We start from the raw sequence: 16561 nt of genomic DNA, 5'->3' as shown, positions 1-16561 counted from the left end.
TAGGTGGGCATCGCCGACCTCCCCCCGCCCTGGAGCAATGGCAGGTTCACAATCGCTCTCCTAGGTTTGCTCCATGGTCTCTGAACACAGAAAGCCTTGTGGGACCAAAACCACTTGACTTTATGGAGCATTGGGGTTTTCCATCTCATGGGATGCTGGTCAGCTGTAATGTCCCTCAGATACCCCATTAAAACTATAGCAGAACCCAAGTTTTGCTGGCCTCTGACTGTACCTGCTCACAGTCTGAAGAAGTTAAAGTATTCTTAGATACCTTTTGGAAAAGAACCAAGTGGGCCACAATTAATCAGGGGCTCCTCTTCTTGGAGAGTAGGGCAGACGCTCACAAAATCAAGAGACCGGTGTTTTGTAGAACCCAAAAAGGGAGTTTATTTGATTTATTGATTTCAAATAATCATAAGAAAATGGGATATTATAAAAATCCCAGTTGCTATGGAATATCTTTAAAGAAATATTTCATGAGTCCCTTGTATAATAGGCACTCGAATCTTTTTTATCGATTACATTTTACATTTGACTTTCTACTACTATTGTGAATAATAATAATCATAATTCCCCACCCCCAATAGAAGAGCCTTTCTAGAGTAACAGTACTTAATAAATGGCACAATTTCAAGAGGAACACAAAATGGAGATTTGCGTCCTGAATGTCTTTATCATGACATAGGCAAAGTTGGTTTCACATAAGCTTTGGTGTGATGGAAAATTGATGTTTTATGCACATAGATGTGTCTCTTCCCCTTCTTTCGGGCCATATGGAAAGAGCTGAGTTGCTGAGAGGTAATATGCTACTTAAGAGTCTGGGAAAGGAGATCACATCATGGCTTTCTCTCTACTTCAAGAATGGAAGTTGACCAAATCACCGATAATGAGAGAGAGACTCATGTGCAAAAGCTCAGGTCTCACTTCACCCCCAGCAAATTGTCGCCGGCGGCCAAAAATAAGGTGCCAGCCACCTTCTGAAGATTTGCGGGGAGATCGGCATCAAGGTGCTTTTCATGGAGTCATGAAAACACCAGAGCATTCTGGAAAGCAATTTCAAATTAAGATAAAACCAAAAAGAAAGGTGGCTAAGTCCAGGCCCTTTCAACCAGAGATGCTCCTGAGAGCCATTGGCCCCCAAGGTCAAATACACAGCCCTTTCATTTAAGCCCAAATATTCATCACAGCCCTTTTTGGTGGTGGTAGAAAAAAACTGGCCACAAAAGGTGCTCATTGATTGAGGGATGATTGAGGAATCGTGGTACATGAATATAAATGAATATGTTGTACTTTACTATAAGAACCACTAACTATGAAAAATTCAAAAAAGCCTGCAAATACTGATGCAGAGTAAAGTCAACAGAGTCAGGAAAATAATATTCATGACTCCAATAATAAAAAAAAAGAACAACCAAAGTATAATGCTGTGTGATGAGGACCAAGTGTGGCCTCAAGAGATGAGAAAATGTAGCACCCTCCCTTCTTTGAGGAGAAGGGGGATTGTGGGTGCAGACCACGTCGGACGTGGCTGATCTATTGGCTCATTGTACCGAACTGTTTCTTTCTTTCTCTCTGGGTAAGGAGAAAGAAATATATTTGGAAATGAAGGTGATGTGACAAGAAAAGATTGTTTTTAAATGTTTAAAATAAAAATAATAAAGAATATACTATCAAAAAAGTTTCTACAGATATAAGAAGCTTATAGAAATATCAATCTATATATCTCATCCATACCGATACAAGAGGATGAGCTGATACAGAATAATATTGGCGTATGTTAGCGATGGCCCCACTGCTGATCTGGGGAGGCCCTGGAAATTGACAGTGTGGTGGATGGCCACGATTCTGTACTTTGGCAGCTTGTGTTTCCGTCGAGGCGGCAGGCTCATCCGTCTCTCCTCATCGTTTGGGATCCTAGGGCCCGTCCTGCTCTGAATCCGCTAAAGAACAGAGATGTCAGTAGAGTGGGGTAACTGGAGTTTTGTCCTTTGGGTGCCAAATCACAGGGCACTACAGTACTCGGATTCTTTCAGCAAAGAAACAAGAGAGATTAACACTGAGTGAGTGAGAATTATTAGTGAAAATAACAAGTTTTGAGATGACAGGTTATGGTAAGCTCTTCCCTGATCCTGACCCTCTCCCCCCACCTCCTGCAATGCCTTCTGGGACTTTTGCTACCTAGTGGGGACCAGCAGAGCATCTCCTCTGCCCCTTGTTCTTACCACATGACTGGCCCACTTCCTTTTGTAATCTGTTTCATACACATATGCCTCCTGGATATGGGCTTTATATGTCCCCTGTTTTCCAAGTGATTGGTTTCCTAGCAATTAATGAATGCCTCACCCTAAAACTTCACCAAGCAGAAGACAGCTGGGGGGTTGGTATCCATTTGAAAAGGAGCCCGCTTTAAATGGAGAAATAGAAAATGTAAGGCCTGTGATGTCTATGTGGGTGGCGCCTCCCCTACCACATCCCAACCTACCCCCACACAGACTTAATCAGAAGACCTTCGTGAATTGCCCTAATAAGAAAAATTATATCAGCAAGTGGGCAAACCCCTGCTGAGAGTATATCTTTAAAGAAGTATTTATTGAGTACCTTGTATCCAGTAGGTACTCAATAAATACTTGTCAATTGATTACAAGTTGCCCTTGGAAAAAAGGCACACAGCCCCTAGCCAAGACTGCTTAAACACTTTCTGGTTGAATAGGGCCTGCCAGTGATCCCCACTGGCAGGATCTTCAAGAACTCGGGATGGGTCTTCCCCACATGATGAGGAAGACTCCGGTCTATGGGGTGAAATATCATGCTGCTTCCTGCAGAACAAGGAAAGAGGAAGAACTGGTCTTCAAGTAGACTGCTCCACTCTGCCTGTCTGCTTTTGGAGAAAAACGTCCAGATAGCTTCGAGGTCATGGGTCACTCTCACCAGGGAAGGTCTTAGCCCAGGAGAAGTGGGAGGGACAAGGGGGATTTCCATTATTTTCAATGTCTCTAAGAGTCAGAAAGTCAATTTGGATTGGAGAGATTCTTCTAGGGGAAGCTAGGTGGCGCAGTGGCTAGAGTACCAGCCCAGAGTCAGGAGGACCTGAGTTCAAATATGATCTCAGATGCTGACAGGGGACTAGCTGTGTGACCCTGGGCAAGTCGCTTAACCCCTATTTAAAAAAAAAAAAAAAAATCTTCTTTTCCTAAAGCCATCAATTCTCATCCGGGGAAGCCGAAGTTGTCTGAACCGGGTCCGTCTTCATTCCATCAGGGTCTCCACTTCCTTCAGAGAATTCCCTTTTCTGGAAGATGTGCTGTCTCTGTTCTTGCGAAGCTGAGAGACCCTGAGTTTAAACAGGCGCCGGCATCTCTCCTGGAACTGGTTGCCCACGAAACAGTAGAGGAAGGGATTGATGCAGCTGTTGGCGAAACCCATGCAGATGCCAAAGGGCATGGCGGTGTCGATGGCGGAGATCACCTCGCAGTTGGTGATGACGTGCAGCCAGGCCAGCGTGTCCAGGAAAGTTAAAACGTGGAAGGGGAGCCAGCAGATGACAAAAGCCAGAACCACCGCGGCTGCCATCTTCAGCACCCGGTCTCTCATGAGCTGGTTCTTCCCAAATCCGCTGGCCTTCATCAAGTGCTTCCGGATGCCGGCGTAGCATGTGGCTATGAACACCAGTGGGATCACGAAACCCAGCGCATTCTTCATGAAGGCCATCCCCGCTGACCACTGGGAATACTTCTCAGGAGGGAAAGCCATGATGCAGGCGTTCACTCCCAAGTGGTCGATGGGCTTGGTGTCTCGGAAATAAAATGTCGGCAGGGAGGACACGCAGGCCAGGCCCCACACCAGGGGCACGATGAATGACATCTGCCATGGGGTTCTTCTCTGGGACTGGAAGGGGTAGACCACGGCTTGGTACCTGTCTATACTCATGCAGGTGATAAAGAAAACACTGGCGTACATGTTCAGACACAGGAGGGCACTGGAGATCTTGCACATCACTGAGCCAAAGAACCAGTTGTAGCCATAAGAGTAATAGGTGGCCCAGAGTGGCAGAGTGGCTAGAAACAGCAGGTCTGCCATGGCGAGGTTAAAGATGTAAATACTGGCCACTTTTTTGGGCCCCCGGTGGCAGCAGAACAGGGAGACCACCACGCTATTGCCAATTAAACCGAGGACGAAGATAATATAGTAGAGGGCGGGAATGAAGGCCAAGTGGTACCCTGAGAGCTTCAGCAAGCACTTGGCTGTTGAAGCGTTATTGTTGGATGTGTTTATGGGTCCAATGTATGGATCATTCACCATCTTTTCGCTTTCGAGGGAAGACAGATAGTTGCTCTTTATATCAAATGAGGTCAGTGAACTGTCAGCCTGAAATCTTTGTGAACTCAAGTCACTGGTCATACTCCTCTGCCTGAAAATGACAAAAAAACAAACAAACAAACAAACAAACAAACAAAAAAACAAAAAACAAAAAAAAATCATTTAGAAATCTTCGGATCTTAGAACAAACTGAATGTCCTGTTTTACCAAAAATCTTTAATGTCTGCTAAAAGGGGAAGAAGTGAAATCTAATAAGGCTGAATTCTGCCTTGGAGGAAAAAAAGGGATTAATTCTTCTGATGAATAATTCTGAATTATAAAAGAAAAAGGAGTAAATTGTTCATGCCCTTTGATCTAGCAATCCCAATACCTGGAAAATAATTATAGCCCCTAAGAGGTGATGACCAAAAAAAGGTCCATATTTCCCCACCTATCTCTAGCGAAGCTTAATTGTAGTGGCAGAAAACTTGGGCGGGGTGTGTGTGGGGGGGAGTGGGTTCAAGCCCTGGCTTTGGAGTCAGACTCCATTAGGTCTTAGATTTCAACTTTGCCATATAGCAACTGCACAATCCCAAAAATCTCTTTCCCTCTCTGGGAATCAGATTCCTCATGTGTCACATGAGGGAGGGGCAAACCTCCCGGGGCCCATTCCATCTCTTAACCCACACTATTAGCTTATGAGATTGTCCGACAATCAGAAAATGTCAATCATACCATATGCAAAAGGCATCAATAAATCAGGCAGCAAGGTGGTACAAGGTGGGCAAAAGTGCCGGGCCTGGGATCAGGAAGTCTCTTCCTCCTGAATCCAAATCTGGCCTCAGACACTTCCTGATTATATTTAATCTAGGGGAGGTCACTTAAGCCTATTGCCTCAGTTTCCTCATCTGTAAAATAAGTCAAGAAGGAAATGGCAAACCACTCCAAGAGCTTCACTAAGATGGGGTCTCAAAGAGTCGGACGCGACTGAGCAACAGCAACCTCCATAACACTTTGTGTAAAAAGGAAAAGAATGGGTGCAAATCTCAGCTCTGCCTTGTAACTTTGGACAAGTCGCTCACTTTCCTCATGCAAGGTTCCTTCCAGCCCTGTTCCTAATTCTGTTTCTCAAGGGAGAAAAGGCAATATTTTCTCAGGCACGGCAAGAGAAAAAAATTGAGATTCACAAATCTAAAAGATCTAAAAGAAAATATCAAGGAAAAAAGTGGTTTCTTCTCTATCCTTTCTGTCTCCTTCCTCTGCCCTATTCACCATCACCCCCATTCCTACCCCCACCCACTCCCCCACCGCCCTTCATATTTTCCACAGGCTTAAAGAAAAGGAGCTATTTAAGAAGATTAGCTGTGGAGGAAAGTGTACAAAACAGAAGCAAAGCCCTGTCTCAGAGAGCCTGGTCCACACTTCTTCCTCTCCATACCGTCTCTGGCTACCACAGAGCCGCCTGCTCTAACACGAGAAAAAGCTCCCCTTATGCGTTCCCATAGGCAAATATTTTCCAAACCTTGAGAGAGGGCTGAGTGGGGGGCAAAACAAAATAAACCGAGCAAGGCTGTCGTGTTGGGATCAGGTAGCCAGTGGGAAAATGCCATTTGGACCATTTCAGGTTCATTTAGCCATCTCTGAAAAGTCCTGAGACCCGAGCCACACATTTTCACGCCACAAATCTATCAGTGTCTCTTTACTGTGCTGCTGTTATTATAGAATCGAGAAAAAATTAAAGGTAAATGAGTCCTCAATATTCCTACAAGAATCATAAAAAGCACCCAGAATACAGTTTGCAAGCTCAAAATACAGTCAGCTCTCAGCCAAGAAACAAAGACAGTCCTTTGAGTACCCCGACCTAACTAAAGCATCTGAAAACAACTAAAAAAAAAAAGTATCACTTGAAGGTCGACCAAGTTGAAAATGTAGTTAAATTAGCCTCCATCAGCTTCCCTAATTTCCTCCTCTCTTACAGTTTCAGAACACCGAGGCAATCTTTCTGATATTTGTGGAATACTGGAATAATCTGGATTTTTTAAAAAGCCAATGCTTATCCCGAAATATTATCATATAGTTCGTTTTATATTTCCCAGAGTTAATTATATCTAAGTAGCTCAGACTTACCTTAAAAATGTAGGCTGGAAAAATATTCCCCGACTCGGCTGAGCTCTTCCTCTGGACTTCAGAACATAAGAGCTGCAGATCTCTGGTTTCCTTCTTAATATGTTCGGTTTGTCCACTGGGAGTCTTGAACCGACATAATTTGCTGGCTGACTTCTGAACACGTGCCAGCTTTCCAGAAATTTTTTTTTTTTTTGGCAGTAAAACATCCATCTGAAATTCTGCCTTCCCTGAATCATGAGAGCTCATCCAAATCAATCCCCCACCCCCCACCCCCAAACGAAGCACACTTTCCACAAGTCCACAAATAATCTTGAAGCCCATAGCTCACTTTAAGGAAGGAATAGTCCATTTGCTTCCATAATTGCCTCATCCCTTCCCTCCTCCCCCCACTCCATGTTTACAGAGCTGGGCAGGGGAGGGGGAATCATACAAATACCCCATGGTTCTGGATTCCCAAGGCCCTTGGCAGTTGGCATCCTTGAAACCCTCACTCATATCTGCTATTATGGGATGTTAGGATCAAATCTGAGACATAGTCAAAAGATACTGTCTCAAATACAACCTGTGAGGGTTCGGTTAAGTAAACACGCATCCCGCTAGGCAGTGGAGATGCAAAACCCAAACCCGGGGTATGGCATGTTACATCGGAAAGGGGGCTGGGAGGGCAGGGACCTGCTTTCAAAGCCCACTGTAGCCTCTTCTTGTCTCCATAGCCTTGGCCATTTTACCGTACCCTCCTAGGCAAAACGAGGCAGTCTGAACTCCATCACCTATCATTCACTGAAGTGATTTGCCCAGAGTTTTGCCCAAAGGAATCGGTGGCAAATTGATTTTCATTTCCAGGTTGTGCTATTTCCCCTCTAGCTCATCGAGTCCTTCTTTCTTGAGTTAAAAAGAAGTTTCTTTAGGAAGACTCGAGGTAGACCAGGTGGAGAAATCAGGGACCAGGTGGAGAAATCAGGGACCTGGAGGAGGGGGAGATGATAAAAAGAGAGAGAGAGAAAGAGAGAAACAGAGAGAGAGAGAGAGAGAGAGAGAGAGAGAGAGAGAGAGAGAGAGAGAGAGAGAGAGAGAGAGAGAGAGAGAGTGTGTGTGTGTGTGTGTGTGTGTGTGTGTGTGTGTGTGTGTGTTAGGGGAGGGGGCAAATCATTGCAAAGCCAGGGTGATATCAGAACATATTTATTTGAGAAAGGGAGAGCGAGAAAGAGCCCAAGTTTTGTGCTGCTGCCTTTGGAGGGCACTAGTTTTGAATCCTGACAGAGGAGAGGCCTTTGGAAGATGCAGCTGCTGGAGGCAGGAATTGCAAAAAGGGTCAGCATTAACTAGCTCTCCCCTCCCTTTCCCCCAGCCAATAGTGAACATCTGGCTCCTCTGTCTTTAACTCTATGTGGGATGGGAAGGACGGAGCTCGGGGATTCGGAAAAGCTTCTCTATTTACAGGGGATCTGGTCCTGATGAGGAGTAAAAATAAAAGGGGAAGGGACTTGGGTCTATGTGTGCTGAAGGTTTGGGGAGGGGAAGAAGACTTTTACTTAGGAAGAACATTTTTCTTAGCTTCTCTCAAATGTGTGGAAGGCAGATCTAGGATTATATAACAGAAAAGAGGGCATCAGCTCAAAAAAGAGAGCTTTAGGAGCTAACAGGCCTTATTTTGAGAGCACTTTAAGGAAGGAAGTTTCTGGCCTCCTCTTTTGCCTTGATGGAACCCTTTGATAGATGATGTTGTGATTCTGATTTTATAGATAAGGAAACTGAGGCATGGCTACCAAAGGCCCCTTTTGAAAGCAGCTCTTCCTGTCCTTGTTCCAAGTCCCCCAGACACGAGCCTCCCTATTGGCCTCGGGTCACCTCTCAGGTTCCCTGCCCCATTTATTATCCTCTCTGAAATTTATTAGCCGCTCTGGAGCCCCTTCTAGGGAAACACCGAGGAGCCCCGGGAAGAAATGCCGGTTGCCTCAGGGAGACGTGGCTTTGACCAGCCCCCAGGAGCAAAGGGACTCCGTGTACAGTTTTTCAGTCTTCCAGAATGGTGAGTGCTGACGTAAATGGAGTTTAAAGAACTCTCCACTTCCCAGAAGATGAAAAGAACATTGACTGTCTTTCTTCATTATTTTCAGAAGGAAAATTTCACAAGTCTGAAAAACATTTTGCAAGGAGAGGGAGTTACCAAGCAAAACATATATGTGTGTGTGTTTATAAATATGTATGTGCCGTGTGTGTACATAGGTGTCCGTAAAAGACACTCACGCGTGTGTGTATGTGTGTGTGTGCATATATAAATATCTAAGATATATTACGGCCAGACGGACGGACGGGGCCTGCCGAAGCCAAAAATCCAGTCTTTGCCTATTTGGGCAAAGCCGTTGACAGTTAAGTCAACAACATAAATAGAACGGGATGGCAAGCAAATGCCTCTCCCACCGGTGGAAAAATATATGCTTTTTGTAAGGACGAGACAGACTTTGCAAAGTCTGAGCCATTGGATTTAGCACTCCTGGTGCACAGCACCTTCCAGAAAAAGCACAGCTGGCTTATGAGAATTCATCAGGAAAGAGTCACCCAGCCTTTTCTCCAGGTGACAAATTTAGAAGGTGAGGAAAGCATTTCAAGTCCAGCAGCAGAACAACAGACCTTACTATCTTACTTCAGAGTGGGAAGTTCCAATATGGCAACATGGCTGCGGTTCATACATCTCCCGCCGCCCCGCCCCCCCCAGCCTCCCTGCCGTGCTCGCCTTCCACCCTCCCCCACGGCCTCCCTGGCGACCCTTGCTCTCCCACTGGTATCTCTGGGACCATGTCTCTGTAGGGCAGGGGCCCAGCCCACCCGACTCGGTGGCAGGTCAGGGCCCACTCTATGCCGCTTGCTCTGGCGAGGAAGGTTTTGTAGTGCTTGGCACAAGTGCAAGATTCCCTAGTTACGCTCCACAGTTAAGTCACATAGACGGCTTGGCGTTCACATGGATTTTCCAGCAAAAGGGCTGTTTGACCAGGGCCTCCCTGATGAAGTTGGAGGCCCCAGGACATTCTCTGGGGGAGGAAGAGGAAAGGTAGAGGTCCAAGGAAAGGTCTAGAGCCCGGCTTCTTAAATTGTGCCTTGTGGGGGTCACGAAATCCCAATTTATTGTCAGTAAATGATTTGTATACCTAGTGTAGATGCTCATATACCAGGGGCTGCATAAAAATTTCTCAGGCAAAAAGGGTTAGAAAAGGTTGAAGAAGCCCCGGTCTGGAGTGGGTCCTGCATTGGTGAAGACCACTCCCTCATAAACTGGTGTCTGGGGGAAAACAAGGTTAAAGTCAGGATCCAGGATAGACTAGGAGAACGAATGAGGCAGAACGGAATCCGGGGGAGGCGATGGAGTGCTCGTTTCAGAGGAGCTCTGCCTAGAGCAAGGCTCTAGGGGTTTCAATGCATGTGCATTTAATACACATTTATTTTATTTTATTTTATTATACCTTTTTATATACAAAGCATATGCATGGGTAATTTTTCAACATTGACCCTTGCAAACACTTCTGTTCCAACTTTTCCCCTCCTTCCCTCCGCCCCCTCCCCTAAATGGCAGGTAGTCCCATACATGTTAAATATGTTAAAGTTTAATACGCATTTATGAAGTGCCTACTGTATGCCGACACTGCAGACATGAAGAGAGAAACAGAACACTCTTTGCCCTCGAGAAGTTTATATTCTACTGAGGGAGTCAAATATACACAGATAAGTATTTTTTTTTTTTCTTTTAGCTGAGGCAATTGGAGTTAAGTGACTCGTCCAGGGTCACACAGCCAGGAAGGGTTAAGTATCTGAGGTCAAATTTGAACTCAGGTCCTCCTGACTTCAGGGCTGGTGCTCTACCCACTGCACCACTTAGCTGCCCCCATAGATAAGGAATTTTAAAAATATCTACAAAATAAAAAGTTAAAAAAAACTGACAGAGTAAATGATGCAGAACCAGGAGACCTATGTCTCCCATGATTGAAATGAAAGATGACCAATTATGATGGACGCGGCTCTCTTTATTGAGCTGATTCAGGTCAGTTCTGATGATCTGATGGAGAGAACCATCCGCACCCAGTGAGAGGACTGTGGGGACCAAGTGATTCACAACATAGCATTTTCACTCTTTTTTGGTGTTTGCATTTTGTTTTCTTTCTCATTTTTCCCCCTTTTTGATCTGATTTTTCTTGTGCAGCGTGATATTTGTGGAAATACGTATAGAAGAATTGCATGTGTTTATTAGATTACTGGCTTCTAGGGGAGGGAGTGGGAGGAAGGGAGGGAGAAATTTAGAATACCAGCTTTTGCAAGGGTGAAGGTTGAAAATTATCCATGCATATATTTTGAAAACAAAACAAAAAAAAAAACTTTAATGAAAAAGAAAAATCTTTGAAACTGAAAAAAATGAAAGATCACTCAAGGGGAGCTCAGCTTAGAATAACTGACAACCCAATAACGGTCTTGGAAAACAAAAGTAAGAAATAAGCACAGAGGGGGCAGCTAGGTGGTGAAGTGGATAAAGCACCAGCCTTGAACTCAGGAGGACCCGAGTTCAAATCTGACCTCAAACACTTAACACTTCCTAGCTGTGTGACCCTGAGCAAGTCACTTAACCCCAGCTTCCAAAAAAAAAAAAAAAAAAAAAGAAATAAGCACAGAGGTGGGGACTAGAAGGGCAGAATGGTATCTCCTTTATCAGATTCCTGCACACGATCAAAAGGTTTTGTTCAACTATTTTTGTTTGTTTCAAGAAAGGGTTTTATTATAAAGAAATAAAAATTTTCTGGCTCTCAGCTTCTCAGCTAGAAAAAGAAAAAAAGAAAGAAATGAATAAATGAGTAAATACATAACTAAACAAATAAATTTGTATCAATTGACTGGCTTAATCTTATTATTATTTTCATGGGGTCAGGGCTAAGTGACGCAAACAATAGATTGCTAGATGTGGACTTAGAGAGACTTTAGTAGTTATGTGATGCTGGGCAAGCCACTCAATTTTTGCCAGCCTCAGTTTCCCCTTTTGCAGAATGATAATAATGATATCAATTCCTTCAATTTGTGATCTAAACTTGGAACTAGGGATGTTAAGCCTAAAGAAAAGAAGGCATGGTGGGGAGGGGGGGCAAATCCCTAGATCCCTAAAATTTAATAATTTTTTCATTATGATGACCATTGGGACCTACCTCAGGATACAGTGCACTACCCATGTCAAAATTTCTTTCTGTAGAAGTGAGCCTAAGAAATGGATTGGGCTACAATTCTTATCGAAGGCATCATTATCTCCTTCTTTGCATTATTTTTTTTTGATGAGGTTCAGATAGAAAAGGGACAAGTCACTAGCTTTTTAAGTTTCATGTTCAACGGACACACAACAACATTTAATGTGATGTTCAACAACACAAGCAGATAGAGTGGTTTCCTTTCGTCTTTAAGATAACTTTGTTGGTAGACCGGACACGAGGGACAGTATAGACCATGCGTGGGGCCCACATGGTTTAAATTTCTATTGCAAACTCTAGTTTGAAAGCTTTTAATTCCCTTCGGCGACATATCTGTCTGCAGCCTTCTTCATCTACATATTGTTGGTTTGTTCATATGGATATTGGGTGGGAGAGTGTCCCTCGACTCTTCTCTTGAACTTCAGCTGTTTCCTGGACTGACAAATCCAGTGGCACATCAGCCGTTCCCATGACTTTGTGGAAGGAGTTTTGTTTGTTCCCAAAGTCTCTCTACATTTTCTACCTATTTACCATATACTCAGAAAGTCTCTCTCAATCCCCTCGTCTGAATTTCAGACTTCCCTGCAGGTTTCCTTATGTTGCCTGGGCTGTTATTTGAACCCCTTGGAGAACAATCACCCCTCCATTTGATCGTACCACAAGTACGTGTAAAGATCGATGTCGTAGCAGCATTTATTACTATAAATGCGTTCTTGACATTACTGACTTCAGGATCACGGGCTCTGTCTTCATATTAGCTTTGGCTTTCTTCTTGACAGACTTATGCTTGACCTATCTTGCCTAGAGAAGACCAAAGTATTTGTACATATTGACTTCTCCTCTTGATGTTTGGCTCTGGGCTTGACCTCAGGACCTTCCATCTCTGTTTTTCCTTTGAAACTATGAAGAATTTTCATATTCATATTTTTATTTATTTTTTAAATAAATATTATTTTAGTTAAATATATATATATATACATATATATGTGTATATATATATATATATATATATATATATATGGCCCAGATTGTATACTGTTTTTGAATGGCTTGTTCAATAAGCATTGAACGGATAAGAGTTTCTCTACAGATCTGGGACATCAGCACATGCTTTTTGCTCCTCAATTAATATATTTTGGCCCTTCGGGAGTGGGAGGGTTGGGGCTGAATCTTGAAGGAGGCCGGAGGCAGAATACTGCAAGTCCCTGCTGTATATAACCCCAGCTGGAATTATAATTATTGTCATCATCATGATTTTACTGGACCTAGAATTCGATTAGCATCAGGAGCTCCCTCTACCAGGGCAGCCTGACCTTTGATCTTCCTTCTATAACTTGCAGAACTGCCTGGGGCAATGAGAGCTTTAGTGTGTGTGTAGATTGATTGACTGAAAGAAAGACATTACAGAAACATATAAGTTGGTGACATTTGGAGTGATCATTGGTGTCCCCACAGGGAATTTGATAATAAACAGATGATGTCTTCCCCTGAAAGATGGACCCAGACTCCTCAGCGCAGCCGCTTCTAAGCTCCTGCTCCTATCTCTTCTCCCAACCCCAGGAGAATAAAGAAAGCAGCAAGGAGATCTAAGGTGAAATGGCTGCAGGAGTGAGCACCAGCATCGACTAAGAGACAAGAAGCATCCCAAATTCTGCTGCCAATGAGTCTGGGGTTCAATCCTAGAATCTGCTGAAACCTATAACCTGATTGCCAAGGACTGCCCACTAATCCCAGCCAAACCTATCAGACGATTTAGAAGCAAATAAGAAAGGCTTTTCACCTGGAAAACAGAGGAGGATCAGGTCATTATCATCAACCTCTGGCTGCCTGCCCATTTATTCCTACTTGAAACAACCACCTTCTGTCCCTGGGACCCAACTTCAAATATCAGCCGCCCGTACTCCAGATAAGTCAAGTAACTTTACCCTGTTGGAGTGGGGGGGGGGGCTGGAAAGAAAGAGAAAAACCTTGGTCCCCCGCTCTTAAGGAGCTCACGGTCCAATGAGGAGACAATGTATAAACAACTATGAATAATCAAGATATAGATGGGATAGATGGAAGAGAATCTCAGAGGGAGAGCACTAGTAGTGAGGAAGGAAGTGGGGAGAAAGATCAGCAGGCCCTTCGGGAGTGGGACGGTTGGGGCTGAACCTTGAAGGAGGCCGGAGGAGGCAGGAGGCAGAGTACCAGAAGGCCCTGCTGTACATAATTCCAGCTGGAATTATTAGCATCATCATGATTTTACTGGACCTGGAATTCTATTAGCATCAGGAGCTCCCTCTACCAGGGCAGCCTGACCTTTGATCTTCCTTCTATACCTTGCAGAGCCTCCTGGGGCAACGAGAGCTCAGCTTGCCGGGTCATCCAGCTAGTGACTCTGAGAAGGACTTGAATCCAAGTCTTCTTTATGTCCAAGCCAGCCCTCTGCTCACTGCGCCAGATGACCTCTCGCCAGCACGGCCAGCACCGCCACCACCTGTACCTGTAAGTACACTTCACACTGGGGGAGGGGAGACTATTTTCCAAAGAAAGACGAATCCAGGCGTTCAGTAGACTTTATGGGCACCCCATTTGCTTGCCTGTTCCAAGGATGTAGCCTGAGTGTTCCTATGCTAAAAAGTTCAATAGGGCCGCTTGTTTTTTTTCTTGGAACTTCTGTCTATTGATTTTCCTTTTTTATTGAGGTTTCCTTTCCACCCCCAAGATAACTGTGCATTCAAGGCTATGCTCGGGGATATTTATGACCATCCCCGATGAGCCGATTGCCCATCCTGAGATGAGTGCCACCTCCCGATGTCACGGCCTGTATATCATCTTGAGGTTAATTATGAGAACCAGCATATCCCAGGGTCACCCATCTCCTCTCACTCCTCATCACCCCCCAACCCCATCCCCAAACAGGCACTGACATCTAGGGCCCCTGGAAGTCTTGAATATGCGCCAAGGCTAAGTTGCCCCAAGTACAATTGTGAGTGTGGGATAGACCCTCTGTGGGCCTAGGAGCCTGTCCCCTGGCCAATTAGCACTCAGGAAAAACTACCCCTGAGCTCAGGACCACACAGCCTGGCCAATTAGTGTCTTCCAACTCGGAGGTTCTGGGTAAGATCTCTGCCGTCAGTTCGATGAAAACAAATCCCAGCGAACCTGGTCATTTGGCCTTGCGTGGACTTCCAGGGGGAGAACAGCTGAACTAAATTAGCCACTTTTGAAACAGTTGTTATCACCCCAGAGACACACAGCAAGAGATCCATGCTATGGATGGAGAAGGAGGGGAAGGGAGAATAAACAAGCGGGAGGGGGATAGTGACCTCTCTGAGACCTCTTGAGCATCACAACGAGGCAGTTCCTGCATTCCCTTGCTTAGCTAGTAAAGGTGCATGTTCTTTAGGTTCTTGGTCTTTGGGATACTGGAAATTCACTCCAGAAGTTTTGATTGTGATGTGAAAAGCCATCCAGTTTTGATTTTAAATAGGTTGTGTTCTTTTTTTTTTTTTTTTTTTTTTTTTTTTGATGGGAGTAGGTGTAATAAATTTTTATTTTTTTAATTTATTTTTTATTTTTTTATTTTTTTATTCATTTTTCCAAATTATCCCCTCCCTCCCTCCACTCCCTCCCCCCGATGGCAGGTAATCCCATACATTTTACATGTGTTACAATATAATAGGTTGTGTTCTTAAAGCAAGCAGCCAAACCTTGGGCTAGTTTTCCCTTGTGAGGAGTTTTGTGGTGCTCTGTCCCCCAGTCCCGCTTGTTCAGTCTCCCAGCCTTAGAGAGGAGCCACCTTCCCATACTGCTTTTGGGGTCTCTCTGTCCAGCTGGCCCCACCGCCCCCATCATGTCAGCATGTCCCAAAGGGAGCTCCTTAGCTCTGCCTCTGAAGCAGCTTCTCCATCTGTGCTGCCTCCCATGTCTGGAAGCTAGATGTGATCGTGTTCTTGTCCCTTCCCCAGCCCTCTGGCTAATCACTTAGTCTGATTGATTCAAATCCCCCCACTTCTCTCAAACCAATCCCTTCTCTCTCCTTCCACTGGCAACACCCTAGCGGGGGCCCCCATCACCACCTGCCAAACCGGCAGAATAGTCTCCTAGGAAGCATTACTGGCTCCGTGCTTTTCCCCCAGTCAGTCTGGCCTTCATACCCCATGTCCAGACCTAGTCAGCCCACGGCGTCCCTTAAAGGTCTTCAGAGTCAAATTCAGACTCCTGTGATTGGCATTCAAAGCCCTCCAGCCCATGGAATCATGCTCCATGTCCGTCCTTATCTAATATTATAGTTTTTTTTTCCTTTTTTGTGTGTTTACTGCTGTTATTTTTTATAATAGCGTTGTATTTTTCACAAGTCAAGCAAAGAGAGTTGTCAACATTCCCCCTTACAAAACCTTGTGTTCCATATTTTCCCTCCCTCCCCCTCCTCTAGACAGCAAGTAAACCCTTCTAGGTTAAACACGTGCAATCCTTCTAAACAGATTTCTACGTTGATCATGCTGCACAGGAAAAATCAGATCAAAAAGCAACGTAATGCCAGAGAAACTGAGGCAACATAGAGATTAGAGAGTTTTTAATAATTTCTTTGGATTTCTAGGAGGGAGAGATTGTGTTTTGTGTCCAAAATATCCAGCAAACAATGTGAGTTCTCAATGATACACACACACACACACACACACACACACACACACACACAAACACACATATATACACACACACAAACACACATATATACACACACACACACAAATACACACACATATACACACACATACACACCCACATACACACACACATACACACACATACACACACAAATACACACACAAATACACACACACATACACACATATACACACATACACACATATACACACACATATACACACACACACAAATACACACACACACACACACACACACACACACACACACAC

General features: G+C 44.5%; 1 protein-coding gene across 1 annotated transcript; it reads right to left on the bottom strand.

Annotated features, from left to right (window-relative positions):
- Positions 1-362: 362 nt before the first annotated feature.
- Positions 363-6506, bottom strand: AGTR2 (angiotensin II receptor type 2). Its single transcript, XM_074277329.1, has 2 exons — positions 6424-6506; positions 363-4408 (listed from the first exon to the last, which is right to left on the bottom strand). The coding sequence occupies exon 2, from the start codon at positions 4396-4398 to the stop codon at positions 3247-3249; it is 1152 nt and encodes a 383-aa protein (XP_074133430.1). The 5' UTR covers positions 4399-4408; positions 6424-6506; the 3' UTR covers positions 363-3246.
- Between the last annotated feature and the right edge of the window lie 10055 nt (positions 6507-16561).

This window comes from Sminthopsis crassicaudata, chromosome X (assembly GCF_048593235.1).
Source record: "Sminthopsis crassicaudata isolate SCR6 chromosome X, ASM4859323v1, whole genome shotgun sequence".
NCBI lineage: Eukaryota > Metazoa > Chordata > Mammalia > Dasyuromorphia > Dasyuridae > Sminthopsis > Sminthopsis crassicaudata.
Note: the sequence above shows the minus strand (reverse complement) of the source record. Positions and strands in the feature narration are given on the sequence as shown.